The 12,899-nt window shown below is 43.8% G+C and overlaps 1 protein-coding gene and 1 long non-coding RNA gene across 2 annotated transcripts in view; both read right to left on the bottom strand.

Annotated features, from left to right (window-relative positions):
• Positions 1 to 290: 290 nt before the first annotated feature.
• The window catches only part of PLBD1 (phospholipase B domain containing 1), a 43,295-nt gene continuing 30,686 nt past the window's right edge, over positions 291 to 12,899 (bottom strand). Inside the window, exons 7-11 of the mRNA XM_032473102.1 lie at positions 6,659 to 6,859; positions 6,411 to 6,551; positions 3,319 to 3,504; positions 2,602 to 2,708; positions 291 to 589 (exon numbers count right to left, since the gene is read on the bottom strand). Coding sequence (XP_032328993.1) covers positions 422 to 589; positions 2,602 to 2,708; positions 3,319 to 3,504; positions 6,411 to 6,551; positions 6,659 to 6,859 — 803 coding nt within the window. The 3' untranslated portion in view covers positions 291 to 421. The remainder of the gene's footprint in view (positions 590 to 2,601; positions 2,709 to 3,318; positions 3,505 to 6,410; positions 6,552 to 6,658; positions 6,860 to 12,899) is intronic.
• LOC116661307 lies at positions 6,869 to 12,061 on the bottom strand. Its single transcript, XR_004317179.1, has 3 exons — positions 9,984 to 12,061; positions 9,504 to 9,603; positions 6,869 to 9,023 (listed from the first exon to the last, which is right to left on the bottom strand). It is a non-coding gene; the product is annotated as an uncharacterized LOC116661307 (long non-coding RNA).

Here is a 12,899-nt window from a genome sequence, read left to right as displayed (position 1 = left end):
GGGGCCTGGTTCTTAGGACCCAGGCCTGGAGGTGGCCCAGAGCCTGCTGGCAAGAGCTCTGTCATGTGGCACAGCTGCCTAAGGGAGCCTGGGAGATGTGGTGTGCATGGCCAGGCATCAAAGGAGAAGATGGATTTTGGTGAGCGAGAGAGCAGTTTCTAGCATACCCTCTTGTCTGCTGAAACCTGGTATTGTTATTTATCATATATAATGTTTCTTCTGTAGTGCTCCACCCTATAGTAAATGCTGGTTTTAAAAATGGCAAAATCACCAGTAGAAAATCAAAGTGATAGACTGAATTTAATATATTTTATTAAGACTAATTCTGAATGGAAAAACATAGCTGAAATAGTACCTTTGGTATCTCGCAGCCTCCTGTTCCCTTCTGTTCCCTCATCTCCCTCCTTCATTTTATGTCAAGTTACAAAATTGGTTTCATGGTAATAAAATCAAAGTTGTAGACCTCTGGCATGCCCCGATGCAGGGTTTTGTTGAAGCGGTTCCAGTGAAAAACGGGGAGGCCATCTTCAGCTGTGGGCCCACTGATGGCATGGGCCGTGGACTGAGAAGCTAGGTAGATGTCTGCCACCTGGAAAGAGAGGAGCGGGGACATTTTAGAAAACCATTGGGAAAAAACTTGACTAAATCTCCTGTTGCTACTGTTGTTTTTCTCGCTCTTTTTCCAAATTCCTAATATTAGCACCCCTTAAAATCTTGCAGGCTCCCACAATGTGCTTTTCTGTATCCATCTGGCATTCAAATGTGAGGTGACCAGTGGAAGTGTGTTACATGAACGCAGCCGAAAGTGTGAGATCTGGAGTCAGGTTACTCATATTCAGAATTCTAGCTCTAAAACTTACTTTAAAATAACACCTGTCTGACTCAGTTTTCTCCTTCGTAAAAGTAGGCTAATAACCGTACTTCACAGAAGAGTTGTCATAAGGATTAATGAGAGCAAAGACTTGAAGCAGTATCTAGAATATATTAATTCCTCAGTAAAAGTTGTTATTAATCAGGGCAGTAACAAGAGTATTAAGGTAGAAGGAACTCAATATCAAAAAATGAGGTCCACGGTTCTTAAAAACACTTTTCAAACACTGGATAGCAGCAGATCTTAAGGTTCAAGGTACATGCTTCAACAGAAACTTTTTTGATGAAAAACTGGCAGGCTTTTGTCTCTGAAAAAAAGTAAAATTTGGCAGGTAGAAGCTTGGCTTGGGTTCTCCCCAATTCAAGTAATTCTTTGTGTATTCTGGAATGGATGTCACACTTTTTACACACTTTACTGAATGTTTGCAAATACCATTAAAAAGAAATAAATACAAAAACATTCATTGGGGCTTCATGTGTGCCAGGCTCACTGCATCCACTGTATTTTTTTTACATTACACAACATTTTGAGAGTCATTAAGGCCAAAGTTTGGCTCAAATTTCTCTAAAGCATCTTCTGTTTAGACACTAGGCCGATAGAAAAAATAACGTGTAGGGGGTTGGCATTCTTACAGTTTTCAGAGCTTCCGACAGAACGGTTAACTCTACTTGTAACAAATTTCTTCCAGGATTTAGGACTAGAGATGCAAAGAAAAGACACGTGCCCAAGCCCAAAGTGCAAAAGGATGTGGTAAGATGACTCTTTCCACCCAATAGATGGCTAACTCCTACCCTTTGACACCCCGAATCCAGTAGTGTGCCAGTAAGTTTTCAACCAGCTCTCAGAGGGGAAAACCCCTCACTTAGTAGTATTTGCTGATTTCCATGGTGTAAATATTCCACCACCTCAAGCTGTCAACGTGGTGGCAACTGATTGTAACAACTGGTTCTCAAGCCTACGGGAGCTGGCTTCAGCCCCCTCCCCACAGACTTATTACCTACATTGTGAGACACATTACAGCACTGAACAATTCTAACGTAGCAGGGGGAGGGTATAGCTCAAGTGGTAGAGCGCATGCTTAGCATGCACAAGGTCCTGGGTTCAGTCCCCAGTACCTCCTCTAAAATTAAATACATAAATAAACCTAATTTCCTACCCCCTGCCAAAAAAATTATAAATAAATAAATTAAAAAACGAAAAACAATTCTAACGTAGAAAAACCCTTTAGTGCTTTCAGCATCTGGTCCAATACATGTTCCTTCAGGTAAACTCAATTCCTGTTTAATGTGAAATCACACTGCTTTCAATAATATGTTCTTTGGACTTTGGGCCAGTCTGGTAAAACTTTAGACGTCAACAAAATCACCACCACCATCATCATCATAATTGTGTACATTTACAAATAACCCATTAAGTACTGTAAATATTTTATAGCTATTAAATGTATATTCTTCATAGCAACCCTATGAGGCAAGCGCTGTTATTCCGTTTTTCAGTTGAGGAAATAGAAGCATTACAAGATTATGTGATTTATAATCAAGTGGCAGAGCAGAGACTGGGAGTTAGGCAACGGGACCTACCACCAGAATCTCTGAAAAAGCTGATTTCTGAATTGAGTTTATGTTTTAGAGACATTATTGTGTTTTATGCCACAAACATCTCTGCAGTTCTGCCTTTGAATAGGCCTAGGTGCTGGTGGAAGTTAAATTTAAAAACCAATAGCATGTTACCTTGGTGTCATAGCAACCTCCAGGACTCGGGTCGCGGGAGCTCAGGTCCTGCCGGCAGCAGATGGTGTTGCAGGGATCACCCCTACTGTAAGGCTCCTTCATGTAGTCTAGGAAACAGTGATGGGGCAAAGGGTGAGTCTGGGCCATCCTGAGGTTCACTTATCCACAGGAAGCTTTTTGGACCTGTTAAAGCCCAGGTAATCAGAGAGTGTACCCCAGAGGCCCCCTCAGCCCAGCCTGCTCCCAAGAACCCTGCACAGTGAGGAGTGGGTGGAAGAGAGATAATAAAGGATGAATATGCATCAATTTCTTTTCAACAAAATAAATACAAATTTGACTTTGATACTGTTCATCAAAAAATAAAGTATTTGTGAATAATTTTTGTTTTATTAGCTGCTTTGTCCTTGGAAGGACACCTGTGTTTGGGAGGGGAGGGTAAAAAAAGGTACATTGTACAGGTTATTTTGTCTGTGTTTTACATACAATGTTTTTTTTCAAAAGAATCTGTAGAATCTTCTCTATCATCTTCTCTAAAGGAAGACAAATTTCTATTTGTTGAGTATAAAATATGTATAGTATCAATTGAATACTAAATACTTAATTCAATAACTTCTTATAATTTCTTCTAGTACAGAGATGATAAACTTACATGGATTCTTTATCCATGGGGAAGAAAAGGAGTTTTGAAGTGTGATTCTGGAGAAATGTGCTACGTACTGTTGTATCGCATGATATATTTCATGGATGCCATATCAGTCACTTCCCCTTGGTCACGCCGGAAGATTTTGGCTCGTGAAGACAGATCGTAAGAGTATTCCAAACCCAGCTTCTTGGCTAACAGTGGATAGCCACTCCAGTTGTAGATTTTTTCATGGAAGGGAATGTTGTAGGAGGGCCAATATCCTGATGTGCAAAGGAAGGGAAAGACGGGTGGGAGTGACAATAGGGAGGGAGACAGAAGAGAGAGGAAACAAATGAAATGTTACTAATGGTAGTTTCTTCTGAAAATTGGCACAGTTGTTTAATTACAAAATGATATTTATAGAAAATAATGAATGTGAACCCTTTTCAAGGTACAGAACAGCTCCTTTTCAAGTTACAGAATCTGTATGCTTCTGGATTATTCCACTGGGGAAGAAGAGCATCAGAATTCTTTGGTTTTTCACCCCAAATTTGTAAAGCAATCTATTAAGCAGAAGAGAACCTCAATTCTAGGCTCAGGGTTGGACAACGAGGCCTTAGGCAGTTAACCTCATTTTTTTTTTTTTTTCATTTTTTAGCGGGGGGAGGGAAGGGGGGTCATAATGTGAGGGGATTGGAGATGATCTTTAAGGTTCCAGCAAAGTTTTAACTCCTTTGACGCTAAACATTCATAAAGGCTCAGCTTCATTCAAAACTTCATAGGTGGGATAAATACCACATTGAAAGTACAGGCTAAAATCACATTTATTGTTGTAGTGTATCTGGGTTATGCAGCCTTGGGAGTTAAGCCTGGTTCTGCGCTTATGAGCTATGTGACCTTAGACAAGTTATTTAACCTCTCTGTGCCTCAGTTTTATCATCTGTAAAATGTGAACAATAATAGCTATATGAGATCACTTAATTATTTGGGCAAATCGCGCGTTTCTTTCTGACCCTTTCTTCCTTTACAGTAAGATGGTAAAAATACAACTTATCTGGAAATATGAAGATCAAACAAGAGAAGATAAGTAAAAATTATGTCAAGTATACGGTAGACTCCCAGTGAATTTAACTCATTTACCTCTGTTCTTCCTAACTCAGAGGTGGGGGGAGGGGGCGGGGAGAGAGACTACAGACAGATCAGCACCAACTTTTTTTAGTCCCAGGGTAGATTTCTTCATGGGATCTGGGAATGGGATTGCAAAGAACCTAAACATACCATCCTATAAAGCAGCAGCGGTCCCTAGAGGAAAAGGCTCTCGGTAACCAGACCCCTTTAAGAAGCATCTCCCTCTTAAGGCACGAGCTTATTATCAGGCTCTCAGGAGCTGGATGGACCAGGCTTCTAAGTCACACTAAGCTAGGGTCTCAGTTTCGAACTGCCATGCTCATCAAGCAACCGCCTAGTGATCTGACTTCTCAGGTCAATTTTCCAACAAGAAAAGGAGGTGGGTCTGCTACCTGGTAGCATCTCATCAGCTTGGCAATGGAAGTTCCCACCGTCACTAATTTTGTTTTATGCACATTATGTGCATTCAGCTGGTGTGAGCTTCCCTGGAGTAAGACCACTCACCCGGGGGGTCGTTACAAAATGGATTCAAGGATCTGGGAAAGTGAGGACCAGGCTCTGATGGCCAGGCGCACACCTCATCTTGGTTCTGTTCCTCCTGCTCTACCAGCTGATCTCTTCCGATAGTTTTCTGACTAGTCTCCTGTCTTCTCTGTGACCTCCAGTCTGTTCTCCCTTTTTAAAAACTTCAGTTTTCTAAAGGAGAAAGGCTAAACTTCTCAGCAGGACACGCAGGGCTGCTATTAGTCCCTCACTACCTGTCCTCCGCGTCACAGCCCGCCCTGCAGCTGTCGTGAGCTAATCGTTTCTCAGTCACCATCTTCGTGCCTCCATTTGTTTGCCCTTATTCCTTTGCCAAATTGGTGAGCCCCTTCCTAGCCTTTAAACCTCCACTCAGTCATCCTCTTCACTTTCACTCAGCAAATACTCAGTGAGGATGTCTCGCGTGTGCAAAGCCCTATGTTCAGTGCAAGATACTTGTACTTGCTTTGCGTCAGCAAGGTGCTCAAGAATTTGCAAGAATTATCTCAGTCAATTATTATGACAACCCTGTGGAATTGCAAAGGTCCACGCTCCCACATCCAAAAACTCTTGGGGGCCAGATGTGTTTCAGAATCCAGGGTTTTCCAGATTTTAGAACGGGCAACGGAGTGTGTAAATTATATACGATGTGTCAGTCTCTGTGGGGAGCACCTCATAATCAAAGATATGGATATTTTTGTAGCCTAATGTATAAATAGTCTCTCCAGAGGAGAGGAAAGAAGGACTATAAATAGTTCAAGTTAGTTTTTGCTACCGAGTGAGTTCAGATCAGGTCGTTATTTTGCTGGCACAGGGAGCTAGGACAAAAACCAACCAAGCAAACAAACAACTTTTAGTTTTAGGATTTGGAGATTTCAAAATTACAGATCAGTGACCTGTACCATGACTTGTGTTTTACAGATAAAGGAAGTGAGGCTTGGAAAGAATGGATAAGATTTTGAGGAACAGATATTCAAACCGAGGCAGTGCGACTCCAGAACCTGTGCTGGGCTATGCTCTCACCGTCCAGAAGCACCTTCTCCGATCCCTCCTACTGACAACGGGGTTTTCTTTAGTTTCACCCCCAGGGCTGCTACACCAGCGCTTATCTGGGTTCTGGCAGCTGCTTTATGTGCCTTGCTTCCCCACCAGACTGTGAGTTCCTAAAGCTTGGGGATTTTGCATCCATGTTTTTCCAGTCTCTGGGCCAGAGTTGCACTCCCAGAAACATTTGCTGAACTGACTAACATTTTACCGCGAACCCAGGAGAGAAAGTAATACTGGATCCATGAGGAGTCATAAGATCATGAATGCCTGGCTTTGTCCCAATCTACCACACAAGAGTACATTGTCAAGTAAGAGATTGAGGCTGCAGGTTTCACACATTGTGCTGAGCCTGGTAATTCTTCCCCAGCGTGACCAGCAATGGCATCCCCATCCTTCTTTCCCCACCAGACACACCGCTCGGTCCCCGCCATATACACGCGCACACACACATACTCTTAAGACTTCCAGCTTTCTAGCATGAAGAAAGTACCTCTTCGGAGAACATCGGTCTGTTCAGAATATTCTATATATGTAGGAATTTGCTCCACAATGTACAGAGTGCCTTTGCCAAGGCCGTAGTTCAGATTTACCTTCTTTAGGTCCAGGACCATGTACTGATTGTTATAGGTGCCTGAAATATCAGGAGACATGAAGACAGGGCATGAGCATGGCTTCACTGGTCAACTCGAAATCTAAATATACGTACATGCCGAAAAGTTACTCTGCAGAGCCACTTACCAGAGTTGTATTTTGAAAAGATCTCTGCCCACTGCTTGCCATCTTTTGCCATCATATTGGCCACCCGGACTCTCTGCCAGGCCAGGAGAGACTGGGGTACCACCTGCTTCAATAGGGTCTTATTATACACGCTGTTAGTGGTCTGCAGCAATACCAAACCACTGTTAAGAATGTAAAAGTCATCCAGAGACTCCAAAAACCCTACAGAAACAGAAATATATAAATCAGCATACAAATACACAAAATATGGGACCATCATTGTTAGCACAGAGCTTTGCATACACAATGCGTTTTGCAGAGTATGTTATAATTCTCAGTCATTATCCGCAGTTACTTAACTGCTGCTTACAGAGGTGCCAGTGGACCTCCCTGCCCGGATTCTCCATTGAAAATTTTTGATTTTATGATTTGGGATAACAAAAATATGTTAAACTAAGACTATTCCAAGGTTCCAAAATGATGAACAGAAACAGATCCTCACTCTCTAGGATTCTGCGGGAGAACTTACAACTGGGGGAGATGTTAGCAGGATTCATTGTTGGAGCGTAAGAATATGGGTGCCTTCTTTCTCCTCTTTCCCCTTTTCTATGTTTTCCAAATTTTATACAGAGTCTATAAAAATTTTTATAAATAGAAACAATAGCTACATTTATAAAAGTGAACATGGTTTTGAAAGTAGGATATTGACACTCTGGGTCAACGCTTGTTACAAATGTTGGAGGCAACGCAGGACAATCAGTAGCGCCACTGGTCTTTTTTTAAAGGCCAGTTTTGTGCTTTATACTGTGATGAGCGTGGCAGAGATCAGAGGCTATCAGACACACCTGTATGAATGAGAGAGCACATACCATTGTCCGTGACTAACAGTGATGGGTGAGCGGGCAGTGCTCAATTAACGTCAGAGACGAGCCCAGCGAGAGATTAGAAGGAACCAGAGTGGTGGGTTCCCCCGACGCTTCGCGAATTCCCACCATTTTTATACCACCTTGCCATGTTTGCCGTTACCTGCTTACTGCTTGTACTGCTCAGTATCTTTCCTTAAATTAACTCTCTCTTCAAACTTAAAATACTTAGCCTTATCACAAAACATAATATCCAAGGAACAGCGGGTCTAATGTTTTTGGGCTTTTCTCCCCACCAAACCAATATATTCCAGCAAACACATTTCTACTAATGTGCAAAAAATACGTGTTTGGGAACCACCTCCTATCACCTCATTAGAGCACACAGTGAGCAATTCCGATGTAGTCTGATGCTTTACAGCAGGGAAGAGCAAAATGAGGCTCACAGAGGGGAGAGGACCTATCCAGGATCATACAGCTCCTGGCAGACCTGGGTCTAGAATGCAGGTCTTTGATCCGGTGCATTGCTTTCCCATTAACTCTGAACACCTCTGCTCAGTCCTCATGGCTCGCCTCCTCTGGCTTAATGAAGGCCGGAGGAGGACAGCTTCATGGAGGAAGTGGATCTGGAGCAGAGTCTAGATTCTTATATAAGTGTTGGCCAGGTAGAGAGCTGTGAGCATTGCAGGTGGGAGCAATAATATGAATGAAAGTGCACAGCAGGAGTAGTCTGTAGCATAGGAGAGTGGACGGTTTGGGAAGTAGAGGCAAAGAAACATTAGAAAATACAGTTGGATAGTCTTCATTCATTCACTCAACAAACAAGCTATTGTGTATTTACTCTAGGCTTGATAGGGATAGGTGGGGTCAAATAATGGCATCACCCAGAGCTAAAGACAAGACTTCAGAACATCCACTGGGAGTCAGAAGGCCTGCGTTTTAGTTCCCTGTATTGCCACCAACAAATCTGGCACTTCTCATTTTGCCTCTGTTCCTTATTCCCTCCCTCTGATAACCTGGGACTTCAGGGAAGTCATTCACCTCCAACAGTCTAATTTTAACTCCTGGAAACTCCTGAGTGCGAAAGTGACATGATGAGAGCCGCCACAAGACTGCAGTTGGCCAGTACAGAGACCCATGGACAGGACAAAAGGATGCACAGTCCAAGCAGTACAAAGCTTGTTACAGGGCTGGCACCCTTGAGTGCAATTATAACAGGCAACCCCTCTGAGAAGATACAGCCTAGATATAGGATGCAAGACCGATACAGCGCGAGGTGAATTGCAAGGACTGTTCATTCACCTCCTGGGCTAGGGTCACTCTGCAGGGTTTGAACTCTCCCAGCCATGCTTGGCAGCCTTCAGCAAGCTCTCCGGTAGAAAATCTCCCATGGGAGGGAATGCTCTGTGTCTGGCCTCATACACTTGCTGATTCACTTCTTAACTGCAGCAGCCTCTATGGACACAAGAGGGCAGGTGCTCTTCCATATGCGTGAGTGACTCATAGGAAAGGAGTAGTCTTTACTGAAGACGGAAAAATGTAAAAATTCCAGAGTTTTGGAACAAAGAGAAATTGGCTTACAACAAACTTTAGTCAAGGAAGTTAATTCTATAGTTTAAAGCTTAAGATAAAAAAAAAAAGGAAGAGGCCCAGAGAGAGGGGATGACATCCTGAAACACTCCATTATGAGAGAAATAAATGTTCTTTGACTACATAAAATTATATTCTTGCTCTTATCTGTCCCGAGCAGCTTTGGAAGGCACGCTATTTTAGATCAGGATGAAGTGAAACACTCACCTAAGAAAGCCAGCCTGCAAACAACATTTCATAGTGAGTTTCTCGCTAAGCTTAATTAAGAAATTAAAGAGAACCCTTACAGTTAATAAATCACATTTCAAGACTTAAAAAAAAAAAAAAACACTTAAATCATAACAATTAACAGGGACCACTTATCCTCTGATGCCATTTGGATCTATTGCTTAATACAGTCCAGAAAAGTTTACCTTTATTATGCTATCAAGTGTATTTAAAATGCGCGCATTTGCAAGAATGATGTTAGCATCATGGGAGTGGGAGACGCTCTCTTTGTCTCTGCCCTTCAGTCTACAACCAGAGAAACATGCACAGCTCAACAAAGGTGCCTCATCCCCACACGCCAGGGTGCTGGAGAGCTCCACACATCTGTCGTGTAAAGGTGGGTGGACTGGAAGACACAGAAGGGGCAGAGCCCGGGGAATAGGGAAGGCAGTCCCGGATCCCGGGCCACGCTGGCGGAGCCCACAGCCCAGCAGAACCCGGTAACAGCAGGGGAGGCGGCACACGCGACTCTGGGGCTCCGGCCACAGCACCCACCCCAGCCACAGGGAACTGCACTGGGCCCTGCAACCCTGCTCCTTTAGCTATAGAGCCCACCCCCCCAGCCCCCACTGCCCGCAGCAGCAGCAGCACCCTCAAGCCTGACAACCCCAAGCGTGGAGAGACACCTGCGACCACGGCTCCGCTTCCACCTCTCCTTCCTCCTGAGGCACAGAGCCTGCCACGTGGGAGGCTCTGGACACAACGAAGGCACCTGCCAGCTCGGTGCCCCAGGTGGCACTGCCAGCAACACCGGCAGCCCCAAGCCACCAACAACCCTGGAGGCACAAGCAGTGACAGTGAGGGCACCAGGCAACACCTCTGACAGAGGCAGCGGAGGGTGGAAAGTGCCAGCTCTCAAAAATAACCAGAGGCAGCGCAGGGAAGGGAAACCAAAAACTTGTGCTCTGGCGCCACCTACTGGAAAATAAAAGAAGACCTCTAATTACCAGCCTGTTGAATCACTATAATCAGGTGAGGGGAAAAGCTTTACCTAAAGAAGAAACACGTTGGCCACTTACATGCCCCGGCAAAGGAACGCTCATCAAGCACTGTGAAGGCCCACGATAGCACAGACCTGAAGAAAGCCCCCACCGAAGCTGGGCTGTCTGATTTCTCTAAGCCAAATACCTACCATATCCCAAGGACCGAGCAGTGGTTCCCAACCCAGTGACTGCATCCGAATTCGTTCAGGAGCTTCTTCAAAAGGCGCATGCCCAGACTGTCCTCTCCGCCCACCTCCGCTCTCCTCTGAGTCTCCACCAGAACCCCTGCTTTAAGGCTACTGTCTGCCGCTGGAGAATCTTCCGCATCCTAAGAAAAGGCAGCTTGAGGGAATCCTTGTTCTCCCAGAACATGAAATCCTACAGCTGCTTATTTTGTCTCCTCCACAGTGGCCCCAGTCTTCCTACTTTCCAGAATGGCATTTACTTACTTCCCTTCCTGCAAAGATCCTAACTGGTACCAATCAATTTCCCCTTCTCCTTCTGGTAACTATTCTTCTATCAAGTATGTTTTTTGGTGTTTGTTTTTTTAAGCACATTTCTGCTTAATCCTGCAGTAGGAATATGATCAATGGAGGATTCATCCTATTAGGTATTCAAGCACACAACCCCACATCTGGAGTCCGGACAGCTATGGTGGTCCACATGAAAGAATTAGCAGGTGTCTTAAAGATTACATAGAGTAAATATGAAGAAGGTGGGTTTATATTTAATCAACAGCCTGTTATTATCTACATCAAAATTAATTTTTTCTTCAATAATAAGTCATCTTGTTTACTTTGGATTATTTATTTGTTTACTGTTTTCTTTTCCATCTAATCCCACATCATGTCAAGTTCCACCAGCGCAGGAACTTTTTCTGTCTTCTTCACTCCAGCGCCAAGAAAAGGATTTGACACATAGTAGGTGCTCAATAAGTAACTGTTAAATACAAGGAAGAAAGAGACGGTGGTGGTGACTAACATTTACTGTGTACCTACTACACACCAGAAACCTTGCTTTCAGAGGATAGATTTTGTTTATCATTTGATCGTCACAAAAAGAATGCTTAGATGAGCTATTTGAAAAAAATATTTAGCTCTTTAAAGGTAATAAACGCATTGTCAGGAACAAATCTAGGACTGAATGTCAACACACGCCTATAATATCCACCTGACAAATTTGAGGGGAACAGATCTGTAGTCATGCAAATGGCAACAACACTTACCCACAATGGAGCACACGCATTGGAAGCAATTAGGAAGAGAGTGAATCATGGGGAGCTGCATGTTTAGACAGGGTGGAGTTGGGGAAAATCACCTTATGACCAGTTCATCAAGAAGAACATGGAAAATAAGGCGGGATTTCAAGAAAGAAGGCAGGATGCTTCTTTAGCTAGGTAGGGAAAGATGGGAGTGCCCTGGCAGAAGTCATCAGCATCCTGGGATGGTGCCAAAGAGGAATGCAAAACAAAAGCAAGGTACCTAGGAAAGCAGAAGTGAAGTGCTACAAGACCTAACTCCGGTCCTTTGGAATAGATGCCCTCGTTCTACTTTTCTTCTTTTCCTCCTTTGCTTCTGCTCTTTAAAGGCAGAAGACGTGAATCTTGGCATGAGTTAAGCCACAGACTGTTTGTATATATTTCAGCCTTACGATCAAAGCATCTAAGATAAAAGAGGTAACGCAAAATAAAGAGAAGTAATTATACCACATTAAAAAATGTTTACAACTACAGAGGCAACTTAATAACCCATGAAAGTAACAACATTACGGATTATGAAGGAGACTTGACTGAATTTTCTTGAGGCTTTCAGACTACTCTTTTATGTTCCTCTGCACCTACTTTCAAGCATTTGAACTTCAAACAGGAGAAAGTTGAGCCAAGTCACAGCTACCCAGACCAGGAAGGCTACCAGTCCGAAAGGATGGGCTTGGACCCAGTATGTTAGAATCACCTGGGGTGCTTGTTACAGATGCACCAGCCCAGATCAGCTGAGCAAGAACTCCCATAGATGGCACTTTGGAGTCTGCATTTTTACCAGGCTCCACAGGAAATTTTAAGTGTAAGGGGTATGCACGTGTATGTAGTGGGGAAGGGAGGGGAGGGGGTGCCTGGGTGTAATGTGGAGCAGGAACACAAGCGTTCTTGGTGAAGCACATTAAACGCATCCCAGAGAGCCCCGCGCACAGATAACTAAGCCTGCCGCCAGCCTCATAGGGGCGTCATTACTGTAACCCTCAATTAAAGCACTTTGAATAGGCTCCAGCTTTGTTCCCATGCAAAAGGGCCACCCACCTGGCATTCCTGGAGGCCCTTTTGAGTTCGTGGCTCTTTTAGTTTTAACCATTCAGCTCAAATACAAACCGAACCATTTCTGAAAACAGAAACAGGGACTATGTACTTGTTTAGGTTGTGTTTGAGCCCCAGCACCCCAACCACTGAGCAGTGCGCTTTTGAGCCGGCTATTTAATTTCTCTGAACTGGTTTCTTTATTTGAGAAAGGCAGATACACTACCCTCCTTGTTAGGTTTTTATGAAATGACATAATACACACCAAATGT

Source organism: Camelus ferus, chromosome 34 (assembly GCF_009834535.1).
Source record: "Camelus ferus isolate YT-003-E chromosome 34, BCGSAC_Cfer_1.0, whole genome shotgun sequence".
Taxonomy (NCBI): Eukaryota; Metazoa; Chordata; class Mammalia; order Artiodactyla; family Camelidae; genus Camelus; species Camelus ferus.
Note: the sequence above shows the minus strand (reverse complement) of the source record. Positions and strands in the feature narration are given on the sequence as shown.